The sequence below is a fragment of the Ochotona curzoniae genome, unplaced genomic scaffold (genome assembly GCF_017591425.1).
Source record: "Ochotona curzoniae isolate NIBS_2020 unplaced genomic scaffold, NIBS_Ocur_1.0 contig_1976, whole genome shotgun sequence".
Classification (NCBI taxonomy): domain Eukaryota; kingdom Metazoa; phylum Chordata; class Mammalia; order Lagomorpha; family Ochotonidae; genus Ochotona; species Ochotona curzoniae.
This window is the reverse complement of record NW_024465279.1, coordinates 1,975,764-2,003,579: the sequence shown is the minus strand read 5'-3', so window position 1 is coordinate 2,003,579 and position 27,816 is coordinate 1,975,764. Positions and strand designations below refer to the sequence as shown.

Below are 27,816 nucleotides of genomic sequence, written 5' to 3'. Positions count from 1 at the left end.
GGACCAACCTCCCCAATACATCTGACAAACTTAAGGTCTTACATACAGAACACTTCACTGTTTTTTATACATAACAAATGCAAAATAAAGCTTGGGGTATACTTAAAAATTAGGCTGGACTCAAATAACCAAGACTTTACAAAAAGGTCATTAAACAAGAATTCATAATTAAATTTAAAAGCACCAGAATATATAGTACTTTCAGAATAGTCACACTTCTTTCCCTTACATTTGGTTCCTTCTTCCTGGGTACTGGGAAGTGTAGAAACTCATGAGTGGTTTTCCTCTTTGTATCTCCTCTTCCCCCAGGAACAACAAGAAATGGCAAATTTGGAAGCAACAAATTCACCCACTTTTCCCTAAATCTTGATCTTTTCCATCCTAATAAACCATGTAATAATTTTTTAAATAAAATAAATTTTAAAGCTAAAAAAAGAAGTTCATGGAAAATGGGAAAAAAAAAAACTTGAAAAGACCAAGAACACAAAATAATTAGTTAATTAAGGATAAACTTTAAAAGACCCTAAAAGCAAAAACAGTTCCAACACTAAAAGCAGTAAGTTTCTACAGCGAGTGCACCGACCAAGTGCTTCGCAGGAAGAACAGAAACAGAGCCACATCGGGGTGAATCACCCTCATGGTCCCTAAGCTTTCCCAGAGCAACGAGAAAAGGGCACATGTGACAACTCAGAGGGGTCAGAGCCACGCCGCAGCTGGTGAAGCTGCCATCTGTAACCCTGGCATCCCAAGACAGAAGCCCAGGCTCAAGGCCCAGCCACTCCACTTCTCAGTTCCCTACTCATGTGCCTGGGAAAGCACAGAAAATGTCCAAGAACCAGTGGGAGGCCCAGGCGGAGTCCTGGGCTTCAGAATGGACCAGCCCCTGCCACTGCAACCATCTCTCTCTCTCTCTCTCTCCCCGACCTCTGTCACTCTGCCTTTCATAAATAAATAAAGCCTTTAAAAAAAGAGAATCAGAGCAGCTTCAGGCTTCACAGCAACTCTGTGAACTAGAAAATATCAAAGCAACGGCTTCAAAATTGTGAAGGAAAACTATTTCTTCTACTGTCAAAATATTTAGCAAAAGTATGCATTCGATTTATAAAAATAAAAACATTTTCACACTTCCAGGATCTCAAACGATTCACCTCTAATTCACCCTAAGGAAACCACAAAAAGAAAAGCTACACAGCTGGTTGGTTGGTTGGTTGGTTGGTTGGTTGGTTGGTTGGTTTGGCTGGTTGGTTGGTTGGTTGGTTGGTTGGCTGGCTGGTTGGTTGGTTGGTTGGTTGGTTGTTGAAACATGGAACAAAAGCAGCTTATAGTGTACATGTAGCAAACATCACGGTTTATATAAAGATATTCAAAGGGTTAAGGAGATTGAAATGCTACTCAGAGCACGGATGGCATTTAGACAACCTCATGCCTCCCTGGGATATTCCAAAAGATACACACCTTTCACCAGGACTATAAGAAATGAATTTGAGGAGGAGCCACAACATCCTTGAAAAGTTCATTGATGCTAGCTGACAACACTGCTTTATGTCTACAAGTGATTCCTATTTGGTATGTATGAGTTCATCAAATGAGCAGAAGATTAACTTGAATCATGAAATCAGAGACCCACAACCTCTCGGTCAACTCCTTGAGTCAGTTGACAGACACTCTTGAATGAACACAGACCTGGTTCCCTTATGAACATCCCCTGCACCCAAATACTGTGAAGCATTATCCAAGCCACTTTTAAGTGATCTTTCACCGGGTACTGCATATCTGCGTAGCCAATAATTCACATGCTGAAGCCTTAATGTCCAGTGTGATGCTACATGGAGACAGGTCTTACAATGGGTAAATCAAAGGTCACAGGGTGGAACTTCATGACACAATGAGTGGCCTTTTGAGAAGAGGGGATGATCTCCTTTCTCTTACCACTTCCGGAAGACACAAGAGCAACCATCTAGAAGGCAGCAGAAGAGACCACAGCAGACGTCACATTGGTTGCCATCTTTCACTTGGGCTTTGTTACATCCAGAACTGTGAGGGGAAAAATGCCTATTGCTCCGGTCACACCATCTATGCTCTCTCCCCTAAAAACTGTGTTCAGATTCAGCTGACACAGTAGCAGTAGTAAGAAGAGAAACACTTACTAAGTCTCCTTTTGTCTCCTGCCCTTCTGCTTCCCATCCTCTGCCATGCCATAATGAGACAGAACAGAAGGACTGGTTAAATCAAATCTCTTCTGACCTGAAATGTACTATGAATATTCACGTACCATCTCCTGACCTATCTATGGATTCATTTCCAGCACTAAGCCAACTGGGAGTAAGAAACATTCAAACCCTAATGAAAAAAGACCTCAACTGGCCTGGAAGAGATTTCTCTGAACTGCATGTCCCCCTAGAATAGCTCAGTATAACCCATATGTCACCCTACTGGGGAGGCAGTAGTATGTCCTAAAAAAGCAACTGCTCCTGGATAAAACGTCAAGCTGGGGTGCAAACTGAAGTGCCAGTGCCAAGAAAAGAGATCCGTACAGTGTAGCTACACATCCCCAACATAACAGCCCCTATTCAGCTCCTATCCGAGAGCCAATGGGCGGAACTACTTCCTGAAGTGCTATCTCCCTTATTTTTGAGCACAAACGCCCAATAATTCTTGCCTGGGTTGTATGTTGGCCTCCTGTCAAATTCCACTGCAAGGAAGTCCAAGTCTCAATGACACAGCAAATTGGCAGTGTCCAGTCTTCAGAACTGAGTCAATAAATTTCTCTCCATTATCAATTAATCAGCAGATGGTCTGTCGTGATGCTGCACAAAATGAACTTAAGACTAAGGCATTGTGCATCAGGACAAGAGAAATAGAATGTCAGGAAATACAGACACTGTATCTTAATTGAAACTACTTACAGCAGGCTCAAAATGTCCGTACGATCTACCAGCCAGGGTGGGAACTAAAGGTAGTTACATGAGCAGCAGAATTTTAGTTCACGTCTATACCATAGTAATCCCAGTAGGTCCCAAACTCATCTTGTGGATTTTTCCACGGATGCAGAATGGAACACTGGAGGACACACAGTGAGTAGCTGGTAAAGTTTCCACATGGTTTCCCTGATCTGAAGACTGGAGATTAATTTGGTCTAAAGACCACACAGAAGCCAGAGCCGAGCCTCCTCAGAAGCTCAGACGGAGCAGTGGACAGCACACTTAGTGCCAGGTGCACACGGATGATATGGCAGTCTATCGGAACCTGCAGAGGACACCTGGCACCACAACAGAGGACAGAACAAATCAATCAACTACCCCAGCCATTTGTTGGCAGTGAAAGACTGGGCAAACGGAGACTCTAAGGTGGACTATGTCAATCAGTGGATTCTGCAGCAACTTCATCACGCTTGGAATGGCGAGATTGCCAGCAATTCAGAACTGTTGAACTATCAAAAATACTTGAGCAAGCCCTCAGAGCATGCCCCACATCAGGGACCTGGGATGGGTGGGAGACCGAGTGGGCTTCTCTCTTTATCTCCCTCTTTACCCCAGATACAGAAAAAGAGAATGTGAAAATAATAGTCTTACCCGCTTTCCAGTAGCCCTCAAATCTTTGTGCCTTAATTAACTACGTAAAGATTGTCTCTCTCTCTCTCTCACACACACACACACACACACACACGAAAGACCACACAGAAGGCACCAGAACGGCCTCTACCAGAAAACAGTAAACCAAAGACTGCTGGACTGCTGCATCCCTAGAGGGACTGCAGAGACTAAGATCACTACTAAGGACCTGAAAGATCCATGGAAGGTGGTTCTTACCACAGTCATCGCACTCATCTTCATCTGTACAAAAAACAGTGGAATCTTGGATTATGGCAGTTGATAATCATACACTTAACAATTACAGCTACCTCACTATGCACAGGTTCCACATTTGTCACAGTGCATAACCCCCTGATGCCTGGAGTGCAACTAAAATATACCAATTGCCTCTCTCCCCATATCCATCCACAAAGTGTCAGACACAGGCTACTTTTTCCAGCTGGCAATGCCAACATCTAAACTGACACAGCATCAGGGATCCATCAATTCTCCAGTCTTTAGTCATAGTTTAGTTTGAGATTGTGACTGCCTCTCCCTTTCACACTATACCATGATACTCATGGAATGAAGTAAGCAAGAAGGGGCAACCACTCCAACATTGGGAAAACATCTGCAAGACAGCAAGCAGTAAATAAGGTTAACAAAAATTCAAAGGCCTTCTTCCCCAGTGGAATTTCTAGTCTAAAGGCATAAGACAGGCCAGTGTACTTCTTCCTGGAGCAATGATAAAATAGTGCTGTCTAGTGTTGTCTGGTCAATACCACAACCAAGACTTCAGGCGATAACTTGTGGTCAGTTGGATTTCAATGGCAGTAAAGTCCTCATTTGGTTGTGCTATTCTGGCCCAGTCACTCACGGATGCAAAAAACTGCTAGTCTGGAGGAGAGCCCAGGACAAAAGGAGGCTGTGTAATGCATCTAGGACATTGTGCAAGCCGATCTGCCACTCAGGCCAGTGACTCAGCAGATCAAACGGTGCTTAACTCCAAGCAACATGAACATCACCCGGGGCTTTTGGCGGCCACCTATGGGTGAGCCTAGTACAGCCCTTTAGGAATTTGAAGCAGACCCTGCCATCTCTGTGGGTGACTCCCCTCCTTTTAAGCAACGGGTCTTCCCTGGCACTGGGTCACGGAGCACACTGAGCAGGGCATCTTGGTACCTGTGCAGGCTTGGTCACAGATAACAAAGCCAAAGGAAGCTTAAGTCTTCTGTAAAATACCAGGGTATTTGCATACAGCCTGCATACATCCTTCTGTATACTTTAAATTACCTCTAGATTACTTGTAATACCTGGTATAACCTAAAAGCTGAACAAATATACTGTAGTTATTATTTGGGGAATAATAACAGATTTCCACATGTTCAATACAGACAGAATTTTCTTAATATTTTGAAACAAGTTTGGTTGAATCTATAATGTGAACTCATGGATACACAGGGTGGATTGCATAGACACACACACACACACACACACACACACACACACACACACACACACATTCCCTACTGATTTTATTTCAATACAAAAATTTGGCTAATGCAGGGGGAAGCCACTCAAAACTAAATCAAGTGTCAGACTTCTTAAAAACACATTGAAGTTGGGACCAGCAGTATGGCCTAGTGGCCAAAGTCCTTGCCTTGAACACCCCGGGATCCCATATGGGCGCCAGTTCTAATCCCAGCAGCTCCACTTCCCATCCAGCTCCCTGCTTGTGGCCTGGGAAAGCAGTCAACGATGGCCCAAAGCCTTGGGACCCTGCACCCACGTGGGAGACCTGGAAGTTCCTGGATCCTGGCTTCGGATCAGCATAGCATTGGTCGTTGCGTTCACCTGGGGAGTGAATCATCGGACAGAAGATCTTCCTCTTTATCTCTCCTCCTCTCTATATATCTGACTTTCCAATAAATAAATAAATCTTTAAAAAAAAAAACACACACATTGAAATTAATAGAATTCCTATGTCAGGCCACTGATTAAAAATTTATCATTCAGATAAAGGTAAGCAGAAACATAAGAGCACCAACCATCAGGGGAAGAAGTAAGGATCAAGAATCATTAACTCTAGCAAAAAAAAAAAAGCCAACAAGGCTGCAACTAAAACCACACTGAACTCACACTGGAAGAATGAAGAACAGAAAACGAATACAGATATAAGAGAACTGTCAAGGATTAAGAGAACAAGAAGAAAGAAAATTAATCCTTTTCCTGCACTGTTAAAATACATCCAACAGGACAGCTAGGACAGCGGGGGCCTGTGGGATCCTGTTGAGAAGAGGCTCCAGGAGAGAGGAGGCAGAGGGCCTCTCCCCGACAGTGCACTCCTGTCCCCACTGAGTCCCTGGATGTGCTTCCATGCTCTCCTTGAGGATAGACGAACATCTGTGCTCCGTCTAGTCACCCAAGGACAGACGGCACTCCTTATCTAGTCCCCATTTCAACAGTGCTCTGACCAAGGTGCCTTGTCAGCCTCCTTGAACTCCCTGCTCCCAGATATGACCAAATCCTGAGTTGTGTTTGAACTATCGTTTTACTAAACTTTGTCAGGTGCCCAAGAGAGCACTGTCCCCCCCATTTCTTTTCAGTCGCATTTCCTCCCCAGAAACCCACAAGGTAAAACTGCAGTTCACAATGATAAATTAACAGTTAATGCCTAGAATGGAAAAACCAAAAGCAGCATTATCAAAAGATACCTAAAGTCTAAAGCAAGTATCAAAAGTTATTAGCTAAAAAAGGCTGCCTCAAAGAACAGAGATATTGTCAATGGTACTTATTTTTTTCATAGTACACTTTAGACGATAATTTAGGTCTTTGTAGATGTGCACCTTCGATAACATGAAGAATTTTGAAGGAAGGAAAAAACAGGGGAAAAATCCAAAACATACTAAATATCTACTACTAAGAGAATGGGTAACTAAACCACCATCCACTTTTATAGTAGAATAATCTAATGTACTATTTACATATGAATATAAATGGACCTCAAGAACATTCTGAGTGACCAACACCAAACTCATGCGTACAACATCATATTATGAAGGCAAGAAAGTGACACTGCATGTGCATGTGTGCACCTGTGTATGGAAGGGTAGGTTTTATACATGAAGGATAAAGGAAGAGAGAGAAAGAGATGAGAAAAGCAAAAAAACACCAACTGAGTTTGCATACAGTAAACTTTATGACCATGACTGCCTCTGGAGAAGGAAGGGAAAAAAGACAGAAGAAAAGGAAACAATACCATTCAACTTGATCAATAATGCTTGATTTCCTTCTGTAAAGAAGACAGATTAGCTATAAATAATGACTTACTTGAACCAAAGATGACTTGACACTGAGCATCGTAATTCTGGCACATGCCGTTGTAGCAGTAGGCTTTGTTGTCCTGGCAAGGATGTCCGTTCTGAATAAAGACATCGGGCTGGCAGAACTGCGAAGAACCATTGCAGTACTCCGGGACATCACATTCACTGGTTTTTCCTCGACATAAAGAACCTCCTGGAAGGAACTAAGATGGTAAGATTTCAGTTAGACATGAATAACAGGACAATTTCCAACTATTAGTCAAAACTGGAACCAGAATAGTTATATCTAAAAAGCTTCCAACTGTTGGGGTCCGTGCGGTGGGTGTGGAGGACATGAAGGTGTGAACAGAACTGTCCCACTGCAGGCAAGGCCGCAAGGAATTTCCCGCTGCATGGCAAGGCCTGCGGGATGTGCCTGCACCCCCTGATGTCTTTCCACCTCCCTTTGGATGGACACCGGCCAACCCCACTGAGATTTCTGTAACCCATTTAGCCATTGTCTGCCACTGCGGAGTTGGTCTTTACTACCAACGTGAGCTTGGAAGTTGATGTTGCTGATGTAGCAAAAGGGCCTTTTACATTCATGCTGTCTCAGCTGCCATCATTGATCATGTGTTAATCAAGGGTGTAGCAGGGACCAATGCTTAGGGTTTTCCTCCCCCACTGACCATATGCTAATCAAGGGTGGTAAGTGCCTAGGTGCAGTGGGAATCTACTCTTTCCCTCTCTCCTTGAACTTTAGGTCCCTCCTTCTATGATGCACTTCCTCACTTAACTGTAGAATGAGGATTGTAGTAGGAATGTGTTACTGATTGACACGTGCCCTCTATTGAGAACTTCGTGACCTCAGGATCAGGATGGCGGATATCCTGCCTCAAGGGGAAACAATTGGCAGAACTATCCTTAGGCATGCCCGCTTGACCAGGTGTGAAAAGTCTGTGCCAGCCTTTGTGACGGCTGCTGTATAAATAAAGCGGACAGCTTTCTTGTATTGTCCATTACGATCCTGAAATCATAGTGGTCCGTTTCTTTTCTCTCTATGCCTATTCCACACACCCTTCTCAAGTTCCGAACTCGGCTGGAGCTGGACTTCAGCATCTAACCATAAGAAATAAAAAACTCAAAAGAAAAATGAACAAATGTCAATTATAGGGAATTCAAAGAAATCATAAATATGAAACATGAAAAACACAACCCCAAATAAACATGAAAGTAAAAAACAAAAAAATTTTTTAAATGTAAGTAAAAGCAAACATACATGGATATTCGACATTTACTGAATTAACTATGACTATGGTACTTGATAGTAACCAGTTCTGGCATAAGGAAACAAGTATTTGATGCCACTATTGCTAGAAGACCAGCACATTTGTTGCAAATATATAAAATACATAGCAAAAATTTTAATATGAATATTCCGAAAATGAATTTCTCTTATAACCAATAATAAACAATCCAAATGTCCATCATTAGTTGACCAAAGAAATTACGGCGCAAATATACAAAAGTACACTAACAAATAACCGATTAAGACTACGTGAATTTTTTCTTTAAAAAAAAATCTGTAGTATCTTATTAGTATATATCTTCATTTTTCTACATACCTACAAATATACACACACTCACATTGATAAAGAAAGAGTACCTAATCAACGAAGGCCTCAGAGTAGGGTAAAATGATAGAGGGTCTTTTTTATCATCTGCCTTCTATTCTACCTTCAACTTTGGCACTGTTAATTTTTTTAAAATATGCATTATTTTTAAAAATCAGAAAACAAGTTTCAACTTACCAAAAATAATCATTATAGACCTTTTATCACACAAGAATGCAACTAAACTGCAAAGAATCAACATAAAACTTTTTCCTATAATAATACATAAAAGTACTGCTAATGCCAGGAATCTTAGAAAATACATTTTGATATACACTGAATTTTCTATTTATTTGTTCTTAACACAAAGGAATGACTCACCTTACAGGTTTTGCAACAGTCACCATATGCACATTCAGCAAATGATTTAAGCTTACAAGTACTTCCTTCACAACAAGGGTCCAATTCACATTCCTGTGAATACAAAGGAACTGTCAAGAGTGAAATCAATTATCTGCCTTCCTATCCTTTACTATATTAGTTTTACGGATTATTTGAATGGCAGGGCAATGGAGAGAAAGAAAGAGAGGGAAAGGAAGGGTCCGGCGCCGTGACCTAGCAGCTAAAGTCCTCACCTTGAACACACCAGGATCCCATATGGGCACCGGTTCTAATCCCGGCTGCTCCACTTCCCATCCAGTTCCCTGCTTGTGGCCTGGGAAAGCAGCTGAGGATGGCCCGAGGGCTTGGGACCCTGCACCTGAGTGGGAGATCCAGAAGAGCTCCTGGATCCTGGCTTCAGATTGGCACAGCACCAGCTGTTATGGTCACTTGGGGAGTGAATCATCGGGTGGAAGATCTTCCTCTCTGTCTTTCCTCCTCTCTGTATATCTGACTTTCCAATAAAAAGGGAAAGAAAAGAAAGAGAAATCAGTCTTCCATCTACTGGCTCACTTCCCAAAAGCCTACCAGTGCCAGGTCTGGACCAGGAGGCAAGAACACCATCTGGGTTTTCCATCCGGGTGGCAGGGACCCAAGGACTTGGGCCACCTGCTGCTGCCGCTTCCCAGATTCCTTAGCAAGGAGCCAGGGTGTAAACAGAGCAGCCAGGGCTCAAATTAGTACTTGGGCATTCCAAGCACCGGCCCAGCAAGCTATGTCACAGTGTCCATTCCACTAAAATTTCCACCATTCTAACCCAACCATAGCAGTTACACCTAGAGGGAACCGGTGGATGGACTACCCCTGTCTGTACTTCTGACTTTCAATAAGTAAATAATTTTTTTAAGGTTTATCCATTTTTAAAGGAAGAGTTACAGAAAAAGGAAAGGAGAGAAAGAGAGAGATCTTCCATCTGCTGGTTCATTCCACAGAGAACCACAATGTCCGGGGCTGAGCCCGACTGAAGCCAGGAGCCCGGAACTTCTTTTGGGGCTCCCATGTAAGTACTCGCGCCATCTTCTGCTGCTTTCCCAGGCCATCAGCAAGAAGCTGGATAGAAGCAGATCACCCAGGGCACAAACCAACACCAGCCAGGACACAAAGCGACGCCAATATGGGATGCCAGCCTTCCAGACAGCAGCTTTATCAGCTATGCCACAATACCAGGCCCAGGATCTGACTTTTGGAAAAATATTTATGTTTTAAGTCATTTATTTGAAAGGCACAGTGGCAGAAAGAAACAGACACTGTCTATCTTCTATTCACTTGCCAAGTGGTTCCAAGACTGTGGCTGGAACAGGACAATACAAATAAGCAGAAATTCCATCCAGGCCTCTCACAGAGATGGCAGGAGGCAGGTTCTAGGACTATCCTCGACCCCTTTCCAGGCACATCAGCAAAGAACTGGACTGCAAGTAGAACAGCCAAGATTCAAATCAGTGCCCACAGGGGATGCTAGAATCACAGGCGGCAGCTTAACCCAATAAATCAAAACACTGAGCCCATGACCATCTTTCCTGACTTCTCCCATAACACCTTAAGTCACTATTGCTCCCCCTTACTCCTACCAACCAGAAACAGTGTAGGCCCCAGTCTCCCAAGGATTAACTCCACAGCACAGCTTGTTTCTCAAAGGTGTAACGGGAGGGGCAATCATGGCCTGATACATTTAGCCTGTGGCTTGACTGCAATCTCCTTCCTTCCTGCTTCCCCTTGTTGCATGTCCTTGGGGGAGCTTAGGTGTGGCTTAACCATTGGGAGGATCCTGGGAGGGGCCAAGCAGACTATAAAAGATGCAGCTTGACTTCAAATAAACGGCATTCTCCTCACACGAATGACCCACTGTGTGTTGTGTGTTGTCTGTCTTGTCTGTCTCATAACCCTAGTCCCTCCGCTCGACTCAGGGCTCGGGGTACGTGGCGACGCGGGCGTTGCCAACAAAACAGTGGGTCACCTGTGTTAACACAGCAGTATCAATGACCTGTTTTTCACACTGGGCACAGCATTGTAAGACATCATCATTCACAGAAACTGGCTGAAAAGTGCACGGACGCTGGGGCGTTTTTATACTTCCTGCCAGCTTACAATTTTTTTTATAATAAAACTTAAAAACTAGTGAACTATACACCACACCTTGCAACATATATCCAAAAAAACTCAAAATGGGTCATGTACAGAAACTAACATATTTGCATTTTTGAACCAGGTAAAAAAAATTCTCGGATACAACATAAAAAGCTCAACCTAGAAAACACACAAACTGATAAAACGGATTTCATCAAAATATCAAAGATGTCCATTTCAAAAAGATACTGTTAATACTAACTAACAAGCCAAAATTAGGGAAAAATAATTACAAATCCTCTTTTTTTTTTAAAGATTTATTTTTATTATTTTTTTATTGGAAAGGCAGATATACAGAGAGGAGAGACAGAGAGGAAGATCTTCCGTCCGGTGATTCACTCCCCAAGTGAGCACAATGGCCAGTGCTATGCTGGTCCGAAGCCAGGAGCCTCTTCCGGGTCTCCCAGGCGGGTGCAGGGTCCCAAAGCTTTGGGCTGTCCTCGACTGCTTTCCCGGGCCACAGGCAGAGAGCTGGAAGGGAAGTGGGGCTGCGGGGATAGAACCGGCGCCCATATGGGATCCCGGGCGTTCAAGGTGAGGACCTTAACCACTTGCGCCACCGCGCCGGGCCCAAATCCTCTAATCTTATAAAGGACTTTCTACAATATGCAAAATATTCTCAAAACTCAGTAATAGCAAATTATTAAACTTTTTTAAATGAAGGAGTTACAGAAACACATCACCACAACACGCACCAATGGTAAAGCAACATACAAACACATCATCATTAAGAAAACACAGGTTAAAACGCCAATGAAGCATCCAACCGCACCTAACAGAATGATTAAAATTAAGACTGCCTGTATGAGGCATGAGTGAGAAAGCAGAATCTTCACACACTGACAATGGAAAGGAGGGATGGTATGACCACTTTAGAAAGCAGTGTGAAAGTGTCCATGGGCAAATAGGGAGTCCTGGGTTCTTCTGCCACGCGTGTGCACGCATACGTACACACACACACACACACACACACACACACACAGTGGCATCTAGCCAACAGCAACATACTGATCAATTCCTTAGGTGAGAACGCAAAAAACTAGTTGGGAGCCTACCAAATTCGGGCAACTGTAAAATCAAGCTCGTCAAACCAGAGCAATTGGAGACACCGGCCATACTCTGGGCGCAGCACAGACACAATGAGGAGGAGACCCTCAGCTCTCAGAAACTCTCTGGCAGTCAGAGTTGGGCCACGTATGTGACATCACACCTTTGCAGGATGCTACCGGGGGAACCAGTTCCCACTTCACCTGCCTCTGAGCACTTACAGGACGTGGCATGCATTATACCCTCAGGAGACACAGGGTTAAAAAACACAGTGAGTTAAACCCGGAGGCAGACACCTGCCGCAGTTCCTCACTCTGGTTCACCAAAGTAAGCAGACATAAAATGTGACAAACCCAGGTCCTTCTCCTGAAAAAAGGACACATGTCCAAAACCAACATTTTCTGAAGTGACACCCAAACAAATAGCCTTTCTCTTTCCTGTTCAGCTGCTGACGGGGCTGGCATGCACTAGGATCCAAGAGCTACCTAGAACTAAGGTGGTTTCAACTACCATCCAGACATTTGCAAAAGCTGGTCAGCCGTGCTAAACAAAGAGCGAGAAAGCCTGGTTCGCGGCCAATCTCTAGGAGACCACATGGTAAATGTGCCAACCTTCCTCAGTTGCTCCTGTCATCTCGCTTGGGGAACGTTAATGGGCCCCAGGGAGTCTACACAACCTAAAACGTATTCACCTTACATAAATGAGATAATTCAAAATTTTAAAACAACAACAAGAGCAAGAGAAAGCAAAAGACCAAGCAATGAGCAATGAAAAAGAATAAGAAGAAAAACATACTAAAAATGTTCCAGAGACTCAAGGCCCACCAGCAAGCAGGTGGTAGAACATGCTATATAGCAGTCCAGGGTGAATAGATACAGAGAAAATTGCAAAGGATACCTTTGAGAAACAACGGTTTGAAAATTTCCCAATCTGGGAAAGGAAATGAATGTCCAATCCAGGGAGCCCAAGAAACTTCAAATCAGATGAATCAGAAAGATCAAGAGCAATCATGTTAAAACACAAAACACTGAAAGCAGCCAGAGAACATACAAGAGCAACTTGGCATTTATCGGACTAGCAGGTTTGTTTATTACCAGCAAAAATCTTGGTGGAAAGACACATTCAAAGATACGTTCAAATAAATAACTGAAGCTGAGAATATCACAGCAAAACTATTCTTCAGAAAGAGGAGAGCTAGGTCTTCCACAGAAAAACAAAAGCAAGCAACATAACTGAATATTCTTTGTTCATTTACTATACATGGTCTATAGGAGACTTGCTATGGTTCAAGGACATACATGGGCTGAAAGTAAAGGATAGAAAAAAAGATACCCCATGCAAATGGTAACGACAGAGAACAAGGATGGTTGTAGCAGAGAAAACAGGCTAAGCCAAAACGGTCACAAGACACAACAAAATTACATAGCAATAAAAACAACTGTACTTTGACACACTTTTGAAAAGGCTGAGATTGCTGCAAGACTTACCCACAATCAACAAGCTGTCTTAAAACTGAACACAAGGCCTAGGAGGAAAGGACTTTCCTAGGCCACTCTGAGAAGAGTACAGCTCAGGATGACAACCGGTGTGGCTCCCTGTGCCAGGGAGCAGGAGGTTAATGAAGGCAGAAGGCTACTATGAAGAGCAAGTGTTCTGATTCTGAAGGACTCCAGAGGACACGTAGGTCAGCTTCGGGTTTTTGTTGTTTTAGATTTATTTTATTTTTATTGGAAAGATAGATTACAGAGCAAAGAAGACAGAGAGAGGAAGATCTTCCACCCACTGGTTTTAACATCCCTAAATGGCCACAATGTTGGGAGCTGATCTGATCTGAAACCAGGAGTTTCCTCTGAGTCTCCCAAGCCAGTGCGGGATCCCAACGCTTTGCACCATCCTCCATTGCTTTCCCAGGCAATAAAAGCAGGAAGCTGGATCAGAAGTGGAACAGCCAGGACACTAACCAATACCCATATAGGATACTACGGTTTGCAAGTAGAGGATTAGCCAGTTGAGCCATCACATTGGCCCCACTTCAGTTTATTTTTAAAATGAATCCAGCCAACTAAAATAGATATTCCTGCAATGCAATGCCAGAATACTGAAAAATTCTAAGTACAAAGCCATGTGAAAGACAGGTTATTTAACATAAATACATAAGCCAACAACTGTTACAGAAAAGGTAGAAAAGAGCCAAAAAGAAAAAGTAGGTCAAAATACATCCTTTGACTATAAAACAGACAGAATGAGTTATATCACAAGTGCTCACCAGTCCCAACTGAACATCTACCTGAACAAAACAATAATCTTCATTTTGGCAATAACTTACTTCAGCCCCTCAGCTAGCGTTGCTCATAAAACATTTTGCTTTCTGCATATCTCATGGTAACTTTACAAAGCAAAGCTAAACAGTTGCACCAACCTTTGGAGTGCCACAGTCACACTCTTCGCCGGGGTCCACCAATTTATTACCACAGGAGGGAGCGCTGTACGCTTCATCAGGCTTTGGAACATTGAGAAGGCAATTTCCTCCTTTATTCAGAGTTAACTTCTCAAAGTCCTCAGCACTGCAACTGCTGAAGTTTCTGGAACCTCTGTAAGAAACAATAAGAAAAAGATCTTAAACTCTTTCTGAACTTTTAGGCCATCGCCAACAAGAAATGATTATTTTAACTTGGACACACACACAAAAAAAGAGCAAGCACAAGTACACAGAAATGAATATTACATGATTTAAACTGCCATGTAATGGTTCATTAATTTTTGTTACGCAAAACAATGACTTACACGGAAAGACAAAATCAAAATTCTCAGCTTCAAAAGAGACCTGTAAGTCACCTGGTACTATACAACATTAATTCAATTTATCTTACATGGTTAAAGTTCAAATATTAGAAGCAAACTAGATACTATGCCACCTCTTTTTATACTGCAGGGTAACAATCTCCTGCTAGAGCGCTTCCCCCCATTACTTATTGGGAGTGTTGTACACAGAACTTAAGTCGCAGGTCGCGCACTGCAGAACTGCAGCTGCTACTCTGAGACTGGTCCAGTTCAAGCTGTAAATGAGGTAATGCCTCGGGATGATGATGCATTCTCTGCAGGTCAGACAGGCTTTAGGAACCACCCAACTGGAATGTGTTTATATTAGATTTTATGCAAACAGATTTTGCAATGCTCTACATGGGATTCTTACTTGTTTTACGCCGCAACTGTAAAATATCTTCATATAGTCCACTGGCTAATTTTACCTTTGAAAACTACTAGGAAATACACCTATGCATCACAGATCTTTGAGAGAATCCTATCACATTAAAGTCATACCAGAGGTCATCCCGCTTAGTAAGGCCAAGGACTTTCTCCTGATGTTTCCACTTAGTTCTATGGTTTTTAAGTTTATTTCCAGTAGGTTTTTGTATGTGGTGTAAGTTAAGGGCACAATCTCATCATTTTACATGTGGAAATTCAAGCATCCAAGCACCGTTTACCGGAAACACAGTCCTTCCCTACTATGTCTTCTTCGTTCCCAAGTCAAAAAGCAGTTAGCCACACTCTGCGCTTGTACTGACTTCTGTTTTGTTCCACTGCTCTGTCTTTTTTCATTTTGGTGTCACAGTATTTTAATTACTTGTTAAAGCTTGCATGCAAGAAAGGAAACAGTCATACATCAAAATGCGGTCTACAGATTTCAGGAAAAATTAGCAAAATGTGAACCTGATAAGGAGTTAATATCTAAAACGCATTTAAGACAAAAACTCATGTTACAACTGAAAAACAAAAAATCAGAAAAAAATGCACACATTCTGCGAAGAAGATATAACAAGCATTGGGAAAGGTGCTCTGTGTCACTAGTCACGAGAGAAAAGCAAGTCAGAACCACAGGCCTGATCTCACACCTGCTAAATGGGCATCACCCAACACACAGCGAATGGCGCTGAAGGGCTACAGACAAGGCAATCTCCATGTGCTGCTGGTAAGAACGCAGACTGCCTCAGCCACCGTACAAACAGGGTGATATTTACAAAGAAAATGTCAAACAGATCTGTCCTATGGCTCAGCAGTCTCTCTGCTGGGTATGCATCCAAAAGAACCACCTCCAACACTTCCTAAACATCCTCCTCTTCAGTGAAGAAATCCCGCAGACAAGACACAGGAACAATCGAACGCTCATCCGTGTGTGAACAGACAAGGAAACTGCACTACGTAAACAGTACTCACGTTTGTACACACATGGGATGGAGCATCAGCCTGATAAAACGACATCGTGTCATTTCCCACCACATGAATCAAACCAGAGGACACTGTGCTGAGCCAGACACAAAGAAAAGAAAAATACTGCAGGACCTCGCTTATACAACTATGGGAGTTAAGAGTCAACTACACAGAAACAGAAAAGAAAGCAGTGGCTACAGTGAAAGGGGAGAAAATGGGAAGAGGAAGGCCTCAGAAACCAAGTGGCAGACATGAACAAACAAGTCCAGACATCTAAGATACGGTGTGAGGATGAAACTCAACTCAACGTATTCAAGACATTTTGCTACAAGAATTTTAAATGCCCTTGCCACACACACACACACAAAAAAAAACCCAAATATTTATTATTTGATTCTGTTGGAAAGATACACCCACAGAGAGAAGGAGAGACAGAAAGATTTCCAATACACTGCTTCACTCCCCAAGAGGCCATAACAGGCAGAGTTGAGTTGATCCAAAGCCACACGCCAGGAATTTCTCCAGGATTCCTACCTGAGTGCAGGGACTCAAGGCTTTGAACCAGCCTCCACTGCTTTCCTGGGCCACAAGCAGGGCGCTGGACAGGAAGTGGCACAGCCAGGACATGAACCAGAGCCCACATGGGATCCCAGCACTTGCAAGGGGAGCATTTCAGCCAATTGAGCCATCACGTCAGGCCCTGCTACAAAACTCTTTAAAAAGCTGCATAGGATGGACATGTTAATCTGCTGGACTGCAGCCTGTTTATTATCTATATGTATATCAAAATGCTAAATACCTCAACCATGAACAGTAACATTCCAAAATCAGGAAAGATTTGAGTTCTGGAACAATCTCTTTCAAATCAGGTTGAGCAACGGTTTATGCACACAGCAAACTATTACTCGGTGTTAAAACGGAAGGAATTCCTCACATGTGTAACAAGAATAACTTCAAGGACAATATGTTAAGTGAAATAAGCCAGTAACAGAACAAATACTGCATGATGACAAATAAGAAATCTAGGATAACCAAACTCTTGGAAGCAAAGATCAAAACTTAAAATTGTACCACAAGTGTGTCTAGCAGAGACTTGTGGATCAGCAGGTATAAAACTTCAGGTCTGGGGCCCTGCACTGTAGCCTAGTGGCCAAAGTCTTCGCCTTCACATACACTGGGACCCCATGTGGGTGCCAGTTCTAATCCCAGCAGGCCCCGAATCCCATCCAGCTCCTTGTTTGTGGTCTGGGAAAGCAGTCAAGAATGGCCCAAAGCTTTGGACCCTACACCCACAGGGGAGACCTGGGAGAGATTCCTGGCTCCTGGCTTCAGACCGGCACAGCTCCGGCCACTGTGGTCATTTGGGGAGTGAGCCACTGGACAGAAGATCTTCCTTTCTGTTCTCCTCCTTTCTGTATATCTGACTTTACAATTTAAATAAATCTTTTAAAAAAAGAAAAAGCAAAAGCCTTCAGTCCTGCAAGACATTCAAGTCAGATCCACTAAATGCACATCTCATGTCAACGGTTTTAATCATAATTTTAAAATATTTTAAATGTCAGTGTTTGGCTGGCAGTGTGGTGAAGTAGTGTAAGCTGCCTCCTGCAATGCTGGTATCCTACATGGTCAGCGATTCGAGTCAGACTGCTCCATTTCCAATCTAGCTCTGCTAACGCATCTGCAAAAGCACAGCCAGATGCCCCATCTGGACTAAGTCCCCAGCTCTGGCCTCAGCCAGGCCCAGCCCTGGCTACTCCAATCATTTGGGAGTAAATCAGCACATCAAAGCCTTAATTTTTCTCTCCTTCCATCTCTATCCTACCTCTTCCTTTGAAATTAAAAAATACAACCTAAAAATGTCAATGTCATGACTTCTTGATCTTTTACTATGAGACTACTGATATTTATTATGCCACTTCTCCAAAACATGGAATCACCCAATATTAATACAATCTTCACTGGGATCTTCCTTACTATAGTCCTCACTTTTATCAAAAAATTCATTGAGTCAGGCCTGGTGCCGTAGCCTGCTGGATAAAGTCCACCAGGATCCCATATATGCTCTAGTTTACGTCCCAGCAGCCCTGCTTCCCACGCAGCTCCCTGCTTTGTTGCCTGGGTAGGAAGTCAAGGATGGCCCATAGCCTTGGGACCCTGCATTCGTGTGGGAAACCTGGAAGAAGCTCCTGGCTTCGGACCGGCTCAGCTCCAGCCATTGCAGTCGCTTGGGGAGTGAATCATCAAACGGAAGATCTTCCTCTCTGGCCACTCCCCATCCCCTGGTACTGATGCAGTAAGGAGGTTTGGGTGAAGCTTCTCCCTGTATGTGCTCCCTTCCCCCCAGAAACAGGAAGGAAAGAAAAAAAAAGAAAATGTGCAAACTCATAACCCTTGACCCTTCCCAACCTAATCAGGTAAGTAAAAATCATCAAAAAATTTTTTAATTAAAAAAAAAACTATTCTACTTGTGACACTGTTTTATGGCATTCTTCCTGTAACTCTGAATATTCTTTTTATCTTATTGTTCTTTATTGATTTGTTCCCTGATGTCTTCCGTTGCCATCAAGCAAAACGAATGCTAAATTTATTTCCTCTCCTTTTCTTATGCATGTATATTTTATGAAGAATCATTTTTCCATAAGCACTATTTTAATTATTCTATATATTTTGGATCCTGAGATGGACTCAAAGACAGTCTAAATTCTGCTGGAGTGCTTCCCTTTCGGATTGCACTCTCAGACCTTCAACTGCAGAACTGTGCTCAGAAGCCTGAAAGAGGCAAGTTGAGCGGAACTTGGGGGCCACAGCTATCTCCCATATGAAATCTCCATCTGTGCTCCATAATAAAGATGGGGACGTCTCGCACTTAATCTCTCAGGTTTGCTTAATAATCCGCATTTCCACTGTGGCTATGTTCACTTCTCTGTTTAGAAAAACCTGCTAAAAGAAGAAGGAATTTTGATGCACTACAGTGAACCTAAGACAGAAGCCAACCCACCCTTGAACCCTCAACTGTAATCACTTAAAATGGAATCCTAGGTGGGCCTCAGGACTGGGCATCTGGCTCAGATTCCACGTCAAGCCACCATGTGCACATGGTGAGCTGTCCCCAGGCCTGCCTGGGCTCCTAGAGCTGCTCCCTTCAGGATAAGTCTCCGTGTCCCATCCGCCACTCTTACGGAGCAGTGGACGGGATTGGGGAAAGATACGACCTTGGGCCTGGGGGTTTAGACTTCCAGCAACCTTCTGGCTGGTGGACCTCAGGACAGAGCATCTTGCTCGGATCTCGGCTCCAGTACCACATGCATGTGGTGAGCTGTCCCCGGAGCCTGCGTGGGCTCTGGGGGCTGCTGCCTTTGAGGTAAGTCTCCAGGGCTGGGTTGGGCGGGCCCGGAGTCCAGGAATCCAGGGCCCACCTGCCGCTCTCACTGAGCAGTGGAAGGGATTAGGGAGGGGCGTGATCTTGGGCCTGGGGGTTTAAACTTCCAGCAACCTCCTGGCTGCTCGTGGGCCTCAGGACAGAGCGTCTTGCTTAAATCCCGTACTGCTCCATACTGGGCAGGACTGAGCAAACCTCAGCCTACAAGCTAGAAACTAGAAACTAGCATGGAGCACAAGTCATGCTGACCTAGGCTCTTACACCTACTTGTCTGCGGGAGACAGGGATGCTAAGCCAAAGGTCTAAGGCAGAGGCCAGACAAGTGAGGAGCTGAATCAAGCTGAGTCAGAGCAACCACTGGCATGCACGTGATCTATGGCTGGGAACAGGCCTGGTTGGGGACCTAAGGGGACACCCTAACTGGGTTGAGGTTCCCACCAAGGGGCACGTGGGCTGGAATGGGGGCTTCATTCTGATCAGGAAGCAGTTGTAGTCTCCCTTGGCACAAGTGTGGACTGGGACTAGAAGCACCAGCCAGGGTCAGACCCCAACACCCTCTGGTGTCCTGGAGGACCAGGGTAGATGTGGGACAGACTAGGCTAGGTCTCAACCCCTACTGAGCCATGTGTGAGCCATATGTGGGTATGGACGACTCATGGCTGGGCTGAAACATCCAATAGAAAGGACCAGTTTGGGTTGAAGCCCAGTCAGGAAAAGCCACTGTTCCTGCTAAGACAGAGGTGAACTGAGTAGGGCTGGCTCATGGACCCACTGGTATGTGCAAAATCTGGCATTGGGAGAGGTTCTGATGGAGGAGCCTGGGCAACTCCTCCGGCAGGACACAGACCCAGCAGGTAAGTGCAAGAAGCATGATAGGAAACAGCCCAGAACAGGCCATGGAAAGCTTCCCACTGGCATACATTCGGCATGGGTCGGGGGCAGACCAGTCTGAATCAGTTCACGTCATCCACTGGCAAATCTGAGCAGCAGAACAGAGTGTGGGTTGAGCCAGGTTCGGTCATGACAAAAACCAGTGCACAATATGGAATGTCAAGGTGAGGATGCCTCTACCGGATGTGACCGCAGCACCCAACCAGCATGCGTGAGAACCAGGAAAGGAGTGGGCAGAGCAGGCAGGGGAATAAGGGGTGGTTCCGTTGCCGCACAGCTACTTCCATGGAGAGTGTGAGTAGCTGTCATGGGGCAAACCAGCTGATTGGGGTGATGGACTGTGCCGGTCCCTATGCTTGCTAGAACATACAAGAATTTGGTCTGGGAATACCTCAAAGTTTCTTTGGGGATCTCCCCAATCAAAATGCCGGACTCAGATCCCTAACCAGGAAAAGACGGAAAACAGAACAGGTCAATCAACCACCTCAGCTATATGTTGGCAGCGAAATACTGGACAAATGGAGACTCTATGACGGACTGTCAATCAGTGGATTCTTCAACGACCTCATTGTGCTTGGATTGGCAAGATTGGCAGCGATTCAGAACTGGTGAACTATCAAAACCACTTGAGCGAGTATCTCAGAGCATGCCCCACCTGGGGTGGGTGGAAGACTCGGTGGGGCTTCTCCCTCAATATCCCCTTTACCTCAGATATATGAAGGAAACAATATGGAAATAATAGTCTTACCCACTTTCCTATAGCCCTTGACCCTTTTTACCCTAATTAACTACGTAAAGATTGTCAAAAATATAAAAAAAAAAGAAAAAGAAATAAGAATATATTAAAAAAACATTGTACAACGTATACGCACTTATGGCTCTCACGTGACCAAGACTACTGTTTGTCATATTGTATCCCTCAGGCTAAAACATTTCTTCATTCTGCGTTCATTTTGTTCTAATATTAAGTAACTCAAGCAGAAGTAAATAAATAAAGCATTATTAATTTAAACAAAAAAAAAAAAAAAGATGGACTCCTTAGCCTGGGACCCTGAGTTGCTGACTTCATGTCCGAGTCAGAGATTTGCTTGTGCGACATCCTCTTGGCTCCGTGGAGACAGCGCAGTACCAGCGCCTCACGGCTGCCTGGGCAGTAAGGCGAGGACATCATTCACGCTGCCTCTAATCGGGCCTCAACAAACCAACAGCTTAACTCATCAACCCCATCTGTTTTTTTCTCTTCTCTGGCTTGCCACTTGCATCTCTGCAGAACAGGACTTTTCTCATTAAGCGTATGTTAAGATTTCTTTTTTTTACTTACTATAACCATGCAGTGTTTTCTCAAGAAGAGGTTTCTGAGGAAATTTTTCAGACAGTCCTTCAGCTTAAACTAACCTACAGTGAATCTAGCAGAAATTTCCCTCATTTCTAATTCAGATATAAGGTTTTCCATGTTCTTTTGCCTGGGGCCTCTCATTTAGTTTATGGAGGAACATAGCTACATAACTGTGCAGATATAAATGTTTTCTCCTTAAAGCTCTGAGAAGGGCCCAGGTGCGATTGCCTAGCAGCTAAAGTCCTCACCTTGAATGCGCCAGGATCCCATACGGATGCCGGTTCTAATCCCAGAAGCTCCACTTCCCATCCAGCTCCCTATCTGTGGTCTGGGAAAGCAGTCGAGGACGGCCCAAAGCCTTGGGACCCTGCACCCATGTGGGAGACCTGGAAGAGCTCCTGGCTCCTGGCTCCGGATTGGTGCAGCTCCAGCCATTGTGGCTGCTTGCAGAGAGAATCATTGGATGGAAGCTCTTCCTCTCTGTCTCTCCTCCTCTCCCTGTATATCTAACTTTCCAATAAAAACAAAAATAAATCTTTAAAAAACAAGAGAAACTGGCCTCTCAATAGGTCATCATGTAATTTATTTCACAAAGAGCCAGGAAAACCTTTTCCTGTTTTCTCAATGGGAACATGAAAATCCTTCAGAATAGAAGAAATACTAATCTAAATTATCTTCTTAGTACGAGGAGGAGGAGGAGGAAGTCGGCTACTCACGAGGCTCCCGAGTTCATGATGCAGCTCTTTGCCCCACAGAAACAATCTCTGCCATCATCATGATTCATTCCAAGGTTGTGACCCAGCTCGTGAGCTACGATCGATGCAAATGTCTCCACAGTGATTTGCCCAAACTGTCCAAAAAAACAGGAAGGCAGTAATTAGGTTTCTGAACAAAAAGGAAATGTGTTGGTTCTTAGATTATTTTATCACAAAAAAACATTTATTAACTACGTTATCCGCAGTCCACATGATAAACTAAGCATCTTGCAATCGCTGTTAAACATCTAAATCCAGGATGATTCTGAAATCGGTATAATACCGATGACAGCGATGGATCCTTAAACAACACAACAGTTTTTACGATCAATGGCTCAAAGTAATTTATGCAAAAGTCAAATTGATCTTTCTTATTTGATTCTCTCAGACTCTTTCCTCCTCCGTCAAAGGTAAAGAAACAACCAAAACTTTTAGAAATATTAGCTTAATCTCATCTCACAGGAAAGAACACGCTACCTCTACTGTGTCCTATTATAACAGCAAAAATATTGCTGCAAGGATTAGGGGAGGAAAGACGGTCAGGAAGTGCTGGCTACTGTGCTACGGTGGCGTCCAGAGGCAAACATCGAGAACAACGTACCACATTGATCCCACCTGCGTGGCTCCTGGAACACACTGTTCCCACAAACGCCATTCCTGCAGTCCCACCAAAACCTTTCTTTCTAAATGAAAAGGTTAAAGTTATAAAATGTACCTGGGAAAAAAAGAATCACATTTCTTCTATTCTTATTACAGATAATCTTAACTGGATTGGTAAAAGCCTACAAAAGCTGCAAGGAAATGGCAAAGACAAACAGCATTTTAAAATCAAAATACAGTTGGCTTATCTCTTTGCTATCATGGAATCAGATTAATATTACAAAAAGCACTTTTACATTTTTTTTCAGATGAATAGCAATAACTTCTAGATACCAAATGTGTTTGTTTCTTTCACCTTCTGGATGAAAGCCTTTCCAAAAATCAGTGTTAGTGCAGAGACCTGTGAACCCAATGCGTTCCCACAGGAAGCTACAACGCAGTGAGAACATGAAGAGTCAGGGCTCCCCGCCCAACACTCTCCCTCAGGCCCTCCTCCCTGCTGCCTGGACGCTACATTTCCAGCAACGAGGAAAAAAATGCAGGCCGTGGGTAAAGATCCAGGAACCAGAATGATCTCAGCCTTCTCAGGAATTCAAAAAGCAACAGTGAGTTCAAGGGCAAAGGGACAAATAACCGAGGCAGTTACAAAACAGCACAAAGCATCCCTGGGTTAGGATCATCAGAGCTCAGGCCCAGCACCATGGCCTAGCGGCTAAAGTCCTTGCCTTGAAACGCGCCGAGATCTCATATGGGCACCGGTTCTAATCCCGGCTGCTCCACTTCCCATCCAGCTCCCTGCCTGTGGCCTGGGAAAGCAGTCGAGGACGGCCCAAAGCTTTGGGACCGTGTGGGAGACCCAGAAGAGCTCTTGGTTCCTGGCTTTGGATTGGCACAGTACCAGCCATTGCGCTCACTTGGGGAGTGAATCATCCGATGGAAGATCTTCCTCTCTGTCTCTCCTCCTCTCTGTATGTCTGACTTTGCAATAAAAATAAGTAAATCTTTTAAATTAAATAAATAATAATTTTTAAAAAAACAAGAAATAGAAAAGGATCATCAGAACTCAGCTGGGGTGAAGTGCGAAAACACAGCTTGCAGACATACAACCCACCACCAAAAGCAATGAGATCACACGTTGTACCAAATGAGGGGAATACACCCAAGAGAGAAGGCGGTTTAGGTGACAAAGAATGCCGACACAGCAGACACGTGTCATTTTTATAAAGTCACACGTGTGCTTTGGTATTCCCTCATTTAAATGAATGCCTAAAAACATTATTACTCTCCTGACCACTTCTTCACCAGTAAGGTTTAAAAACAAAAATCGCTTACAGAACCAGCTGTGCACTGTCATGTCTTCGACGTGTTATAAGAAACTTTTCCCTCCACTGCACAAAGTTCCCTAACACATCCCCAGCACCTCCAACGATGCTGATCAGGTTTCCATTTGTCCAAATCTCCAGCCCAACCAGCACAATGCGGATATTTAACATAATGTACATCTGGGAAAGAGAGAGAGAAAAAAGGATAAAACTAGTGTGAGAAAAATCACTGCATCACATGAAGTAGCACTACAACTCAACAGAAGACAGGGGCCAGCGCTGCAGCATAGCACGTCAACCCACCACCAGTCCCACTTGTGATCCAGCTCACTGTGAACGTGCCTTGGAAAGCAGCAGGAAGATGGCCCACGTGCTTCAGCCCCTGCTATCCATGTAACAGATCCTGAAGGAGCTCCTGGCTCCTGACTTCAGACCAGCACAGTTCTGATTCTGGGAGGAATCAGAAGATGGAAGATCTCTCTTTTTCTACTTGGCTGCTCTTCCTTTCAAATGAATAAATGTCTACACATAAAAGTACAATGCCCTCCAAATTCCCCCAAATCTTTCAATACAATGAGACTCTAGCTTCTAAAAAGTCTGTTTCCTCATTCAGAAAATGATACTAACAGAAATCAAACTCCTATCTTCCTTACTGAAAATCTGGCAAACACTGGAAATGAGACACTTCCAGTAAATCTGATGCCAAACGTACTGAGGTGATGCCCTTACTATAAACATTTCTAAAGTTCATGGCAGGAATGCCAACGAGCTTGGTCACAAAGCGCGTCCCCAAGGAAGTCAGAGAAATTACATGGCAAGTGGTAAACCGTGTCACCTTTGAAACACGTGTTCTACAGCCCTACAGGCATGTCTAAGGTTTCAGTTAGAACTGTGGCACCTGAGCACCTGCACACACTGTAGGAGTAACTGGGTTGTCGGATGTAAAGAGCCTAGTTCAACTGGCAGCACACGGTTAAGTATTAAGCCGAATATTATTACTATCATCTTTATATTTGCACTCATATTCATACTCAGGGAATGACTTATGGAGAAAACTGAAAGAACAGGTATCCCATTTGCTAACATCTCCCACTGAACTACCTTCAAAATCTCCACCAAATCACAAATACACATGCACAATTAATATTGTCATTTCTTGGCTTAGGGAGGACGCATCCTTATTTAAAATAAAACTCTCCCAATAAAAATTCACAGATGCTTTCACAAATGAGCACTAAAAAACTAGACATTGGTATGAAACTTTATGCAGTTCTCAGAATTCTCTCCTTGGCTACCACAGCCCACAACGGCGTGGCTGGCCTCAGCTTCTGCCTCCCTTCCCAGGACTGGCTTCCAGCTACAGCACACTCAGGGCAGCTCAAGTGGCGAGGTCCCTGCCAGTGCCAGAGGACACTGGGACTGCCTTCCTGGCTCCGCCCTGACCAGGCATCTGGGGAATGAGGAAGACAGCGGGCTGCTGCCAACACGCCCTTCCTCATTCCCTCCCTCCCCGTCTCCCAAATTTGTTTTTAATGTTTTTAAAGTTACAAAACAAGCTGGAACACAGATCTTTGAAAGACAAGCATTTAGGTACTCTGATAAGCATAGCTAAAAAGGAATCAATGTTGCAATTGTTCTAAGACCATGAAAGGACAGGACAAAGTAATACTAGTTAGTAGAAAACACAACTTACGCTATCCAAGTAGTTTGCTAATCGAATCATCTCCTCCCTCACAGCCGTCTGATTCCGACCCATCATGTCATACTGGGAAAGCAAAGTCAGCGAATCACCATGTCAGTTTCAATAAAGACAGGAAATAAGTATTTCCTCTGAACCGAAAACTGAGGCACTTAGACATTTATCCACATTTCAAATTAATAAGTAGAAACAACATTTGAGTGACAACTAAAATATAAACGAGTGTAAAACAATGAGAAAGCATTGCAGACTTCAGAGTCTCCAAACTCTCATAGCCTTAAAACAGTTTTATTCTCAATTCTCCTTTTTTTTTTATTTTAATGCAACAATATCGTCGAGCATTTTGCAAATGCAGAATTTAAGACCACCAAAATGCACAGGTAAAAGACATGAATCTAGAGGACTTCTAGGCGAACCACATAACCACAAACCGTGTCTAAACATTAGGTTAATTTAATAATGCAAGATTTTTAAAAATTGCAAGAGTAATCAATGACTACCAATAAAATGCAGAAACAAACATAAATTTAATCAAATTAAACCCTAGGCTAATTTAATAAGGGGGAAAGTCGGTTGTGGGGAAGAGTTCTGGGGGAAGGGGAGATCCCAGAACCTATGAAACTATGAAACTGTGCCATAAAATAATAAATAATGAGAGATCAGCCAATGATCACCAATCAATAAATTATATGGAAAGATATAGACATAAATTTAATCAAGTTAGAGCAATCAATTAATATGACTGATTTTTTCGAAATCTGTCAAAATCCAAATATATCCAACTTAACAATATTTTATACAGCTCAGTAATCAAAATAAAAATGTTCCTAGTTTCTTATTTTGTCCTATGATAAAGGCTTTAGCATCAGAATATATGAGCATAATTTTATCAGACGTCATTCTAAACAAGAAAAACTTGCAAGACATTTGACAGGGGTTGATTGAAACAGACCATTCTCCATCTGTCCAGGTGAGGAGTCTGCAGGGAGAGCCACACAGAGAAATGTCAATCTCTGTTTTCGTGACTTTTGCAAAACATTCTACAGAAATTTTTTTTAAAGATTTATTTTCTTGTTATTGGAAAGTCAGATATACAGAGAGGAGGAGAGACAGAGAGGAAGATCTTCCATCTGATGATTCACTCCCCAAGTGGCCGCAATGGCTGGAGCTGAGCCAATCCGAAGCCAGGAGCCAGGAACTTCTTCCAGGTCTCCCACACGGGTGCAGGGTCCCAAGGCTTTGGGCCATCCTCGACTGCTTTCTCAGGCCACAAGCAGGGAGCTGGATGGGAAGTGGAGCAGCAGGGATATGGGATCCCGGGGCATGTTCAAGGTGAGGACTTTGGCCGCTAGGCTATGCTGCCGGGCCCTCTACAGAAATTTTTTACCAAGTACAGTGACAGACTTTATTCTTGATCATATTTTCTAGACTTTTTTCCTCTTACCACTCGAGGATAATAAACCTATAATAAACAAATAAGACTTAGTTTCTGTCTCATAACACTTGTGGGTTATTTCTAAGCTACC

At 43.6% G+C, this 27,816-nt stretch overlaps 1 protein-coding gene across 1 annotated transcript in view; it reads right to left on the bottom strand.

Moving 5' to 3' along the window:
- Positions 1 to 27,816, bottom strand: part of ADAM9 (ADAM metallopeptidase domain 9) — an 86,095-nt gene that overhangs the window by 30,172 nt on the left and 28,107 nt on the right. The window contains exons 8-14 of the mRNA XM_040970510.1: positions 26,285 to 26,356; positions 24,602 to 24,771; positions 23,271 to 23,352; positions 22,631 to 22,764; positions 14,519 to 14,690; positions 8,869 to 8,961; positions 6,903 to 7,098 (exon numbers count right to left, since the gene is read on the bottom strand). Coding sequence (XP_040826444.1) covers positions 6,903 to 7,098; positions 8,869 to 8,961; positions 14,519 to 14,690; positions 22,631 to 22,764; positions 23,271 to 23,352; positions 24,602 to 24,771; positions 26,285 to 26,356 — 919 coding nt within the window. The remainder of the gene's footprint in view (positions 1 to 6,902; positions 7,099 to 8,868; positions 8,962 to 14,518; positions 14,691 to 22,630; positions 22,765 to 23,270; positions 23,353 to 24,601; positions 24,772 to 26,284; positions 26,357 to 27,816) is intronic.